At 44.9% G+C, this 4,267-nt stretch overlaps 1 protein-coding gene across 1 annotated transcript; it reads right to left on the bottom strand.

Moving 5' to 3' along the window:
* Positions 1–395: 395 nt before the first annotated feature.
* On the bottom strand, positions 396–3,936 carry LOC147617947 (pentatricopeptide repeat-containing protein At2g33680-like). Its single transcript, XM_086776213.1, has 3 exons — positions 3,763–3,936; positions 3,471–3,553; positions 396–3,371 (listed from the first exon to the last, which is right to left on the bottom strand). The coding sequence occupies exons 1-3, from the start codon at positions 3,803–3,805 to the stop codon at positions 906–908; spliced, it is 2,592 nt and encodes an 863-aa protein (XP_086632339.1). The 5' UTR covers positions 3,806–3,936; the 3' UTR covers positions 396–905.
* Between the last annotated feature and the right edge of the window lie 331 nt (positions 3,937–4,267).

The raw sequence follows: 4,267 nt of genomic DNA, 5'->3' as shown, positions 1-4,267 counted from the left end.
CATTGGACAAAATGCACATATAGCTAGCTCCACAGCAATGAGCATGAGTGTGAATGGCCACATACTACACACAATCAACACAGAGAACGCAGCATGTGGATGGCCACACACTACACGCCATCAACGCAATAGCAAAGCATTGGACAAAATGCACATATAGCTAGCTCCACAGCAATGAGCATGAGTGTGAATGGCCACATACTACACACAATCAACACACAGAACGCAGCACAACCATAGGGAATCATTGTCCTTATCGGATTGCCCAAAAAAAAAAGAGCACATGCTCCATACCAAGAGATGCACAAGAACTGCACCTATTACTATATATATATATGAAAAACAACAGCAACCTTCTTGTCCTTTGGGCAGGTTTGCACATTATCTCCACTATGTCATCAATGAGCTTTGATTATGTTCTCAATAGAGTTGGACAAAAGATACAATCACCTTATGTGAACTGGTAAAAGCGACGGAAACATAGCAATGCCGCAAGTTAATGACGTTAGATGGCAAGTAGCCAAAGCAACCGAGGATAGGCACAGTGACAGATTGTTGACACCAAGGGAAGGGGAGGCAGAACGGTAACAACTGAAGGTGGGGATAAGCAAAAGTGCCAGTAATAGATACTTCAGGAATAATGGAGTGCTGCTTGAGCATAGCTAACTCAAGAAAACAATGCACAGGCAAGTGCTAATATAGTTTTCTATTCCAAACATCACAATGGGTATTTTGAGATCCCTTTCATAAGATCAATGCTGAAATCAGTTTTGTCTCCTTAAAAGTTGAATTTTGAGACCCTTTCATAAGATCAATGCTGAAATCAGTTTTGTCTCCTTAAAAGTTGAATTTTGGGTGCATATCCAACAATGTCCTGGATGCTTCCATGCTGCCTGCCATAATGTTCAGATTCTTTGCTCCTCCATCATGTCGGTATCTGCATACATGTTATACATACAAACATAAGCTGCAGCTTCTTTTTCATCCAATTGCACTGCCTGTTCAAAGGCCTGTCTTCCAAGCTCAACATTGCCCCACTTTCGACAAGCAGCCAACAAAGTAAGCCACATCACAACATTGGAGTGGTATGTTGTTTTCTTCATCATTGCTACTGCCATGTCTAGTTGGCCTGCACGGCCAAGGGCATCAACCATGCAAGTGAGGTGCTCAAGAGTTGGAGTGACACCATAGTCTTTGCTCATGGCCTCAAAGTACATCTGGCTCTTTTCTACGAGACCTGCATGACTGCAAGCATTAAGAACACTAACAAATGTGACAAGATTTGGTTTATTACCTTCTCCTCTCATTTGGTCAAAGATACAGAAAAAATTTTCGATTTTTCCTAGCTGGGCATATCCTGTAATCAGCGAATTCCATGAGACTATGTCTCGAACTGGAAGCTTGTCAAACACATCCTGTGCTGCTGCAAGCAATCCACATTTAGCATACATATCGACCAAGGCAGTGCCAACAACAGGATTGCTTTCCAACAGCCCTTCTCTCTCAATGTCCGCATGTATTTCTCTACCCTTGTTTATGGCTCCTATGCTGCCACAAGCATTCAAGCTGCAAGAAAACGTGACAGCATTTGGAGAGACACCCTCACATTGCATCTGTTTGAAACAGTCCAGTGCTTCCTCACCCAGGTCATGCTGCGCATATCCTGTCATCAATGCAGTCCATAAGACTACATTTCGATGTGGAAGCATGTCAAACACTTCTTGTGCTTCTGCTAGCATTCCACATTTGGAATACATATCCACCAATGCATTGCCAAGAACAAGGTCTCCTTTCAATAGCCCCTTTCTGGACATCTCCGCATGTATTTTACTGCCTTTGTCTGCGGCTCTGATGCTGCCGCAGGCTTTTAAGCTACAAATGAACGTGATAACGTTTGGAGAGACACCCTCAAGTTGCATCTGTTCAAAACAGTTTAGCGCTTCCTCACCACGCTCACATTGCACATATCCTGCAATCAGTGCATTCCATGAGACTACATCATGAACCACAAGCTTGTCAAACACTTCTTGTGCTTTTGCTAGCAGGCCACATTTGGCATACATATCAACCAACGCATTGCCAAGAACAAGGTCAGATTTCAACAACCCCTTTCTAGTAATATCAGCATGTATTTCTCTGCCCTTGTTTGAGGCTCCAATGCTGCCACAAGCTTTCAAGCTGCAAGCAAATGTGACAGCATTTGGAGAGACACCCTCAAGTTGCATCTGTTTGAAACAGTTCAATGCTTCCTCAGCACGCTCATGTTGAGCATATCCTGCAATCAGTGCAGTCCATGAGACTACATCACGAACAGGCAGCTTGTCAAACACTTCCTGCGCTTTAGCAAGTGACCCAGACTTTGCATACATATCGACCAACGCACTGCCAACAAGACAGTTTGTTTTCAACAACCCATTTCTGGCGATCTCAGCATGTATTTCACTGCCCTTGTCTGTGGCTCCAATGCTGCCACAGGCTTTCAAGCTGGAAGCGAACGTGATCGCATTTGGAGAGACGCCCTCAAGTTGCATCTGTTCAAAACAGTTCAGTGCCTCCTCACCATGCTCGTGTTGTGCATATCCTGCAATAAGTGCATTCCATGTGACTACATCTCGAACTGGAAGAATGTCAAACACTTCTTGTGCTTTTGCAAGTGAGCCACATTTAGCATACATATTGACCAACGTACTTCCAACAAAAAGGTCTCTTTTCAGCAGCCCCTTTCTGGCAATCTCAGCATGTATTTCACGGCCTCTTTCCATGTCTTTCAGCTTCGCACAAGCCTTCAGTAAGGCGACAAAAGTATGCCCACTTGGATGTAAAGAATCCTCTTGCATTTTTTGATACAGGGTCAGAGCATGCCTTGCCTCCCCACATTTGATGTAACCGTTTATGAGAGAATTCCAAGAAGACTCAGTCCTGGAAACCAACCTGTCAAAAACCTTCTGAGCGTGGCACATGCTTCCAACTTCCACCAGCATGGAGACTAGGTAGCTCCCGAGTAATCTATGAGCTTCCAGCCCGCTTCTGTGCATGTAGGCATGCAAGCGCAAAGCAAAGACTAGATTTTTCTCTTTTGTACACTTACGTACAATGCATACAAGGTCCTCAACTGAAGGCTGGGGTAACATCCCTTCTTCCAAAGAAGCAAGTGCATCCTCTAAGCTAAGGGTACCCCAACCACCACCACCATCACCACCGCTCCTGATGCTCATGCTGCTGTTGTAGTTCTTCTCCTCTCCCAGCACTGCTTTGGGCAATCTGACAGAAGACTCTTCCATGGCTTTAACCCAGTTTGGATTGAGGCAGCCGTCCATCCACAGCAACTCCCTGCTAGCTTTATGCATAAAGTCCGGAGCCTTCAGGTTTGTCTGTTTGGTCCACAACAGCGACAACAGCAAGGCTCAGCCTCGATCCAAACAGCAGCTTGCTTCAACCTTCTTCTGTGCGAGAACGTTGCACCCACTTACTTTGCTCTTTCGGTGATCCCACCACCGAGAGGGATCTGCAACGTAATTCTTCCATAGGTGCTCGACACTTGCTCTTGAACTACCTGCTAAACGCAACTCCCAACCATGTCGAACCACACGAAAACACACACACTTTTTTTTCTTTTCTTTTCTTTTTGCAACACGCAAGAAAACAAACACACACACACACACACACACACACACACACACACACACACCACCACCACCACCACCACCACCAAAAAGAGGACGCAAGCCAGTGATCTCCTAGCATATACTTTCTTACACGTACCTACACACGAGAGCTGCATAGCTTTCTCGGGCAGCAGTTGCATGTCAAGGCTTTCTCGCGCAGCGTGAGGGCTCGGAAGACCCCGGCGTCCCTGGAGGCTGGACCCTAAGTTGGGGGAGCAGGCCACCACGTTATAATATGCAAATATATCATCTGATGTTGCGTTGCTCCATATTGTTCAACAACGACCTTCCACTACTAGTGCGGAGATAAAGAATTAATCAAGTCTAAGAGGAGGATTAGGTGATATTAGCAAGGGAACTCCATTTAAGCTAAGTTGCAATGAGAGTAACTAAATTGCAGGCAAGGGTTTAGAAGGGATCCTATTCAAAAAATTTGAAGAGGGGCTGCAAGTGTTTAAGGACTTGCAATTGGAAGGGATTCTATTCGCAAATTTTGAAGAGGGGAAGGTGCTGCAAGTGTTTAAAGAACTTGGGTCTTATTCTTCTCTCAAAAACCCATTACATGGAATGATAATATCAAGCTAACTTATGGTCAAGCAATG

Source organism: Cibotium barometz, chromosome 36, assembly GCF_041138505.1.
Source record: "Cibotium barometz isolate CiBa-2024 chromosome 36, ASM4113850v1, whole genome shotgun sequence".
NCBI classification, from domain to species: domain Eukaryota; kingdom Viridiplantae; phylum Streptophyta; class Polypodiopsida; order Cyatheales; family Cibotiaceae; genus Cibotium; species Cibotium barometz.
The sequence above is the reverse complement of the archived record's forward strand: the minus strand, read 5'-3'. Positions and strand labels throughout refer to the sequence as shown.

Coding starts and splice junctions, on each gene's coding strand:
- LOC147617947 (XM_086776213.1), bottom strand. CDS start 3,805: ATGCAACTGCTGCCCGAGAAAGCTATGCAGCTCTCGTGTGTAG. Junction 3,554..3,762: donor TATGCAGCTCTCGTGTGTAG/GTACGTGTAAGA, acceptor TGCGTTTAGCAG/GTAGTTCAAGAGCAAGTGTC. Junction 3,372..3,470: donor GGGATCACCGAAAGAGCAAA/GTAAGTGGGTGC, acceptor TGGACCAAACAG/ACAAACCTGAAGGCTCCGGA.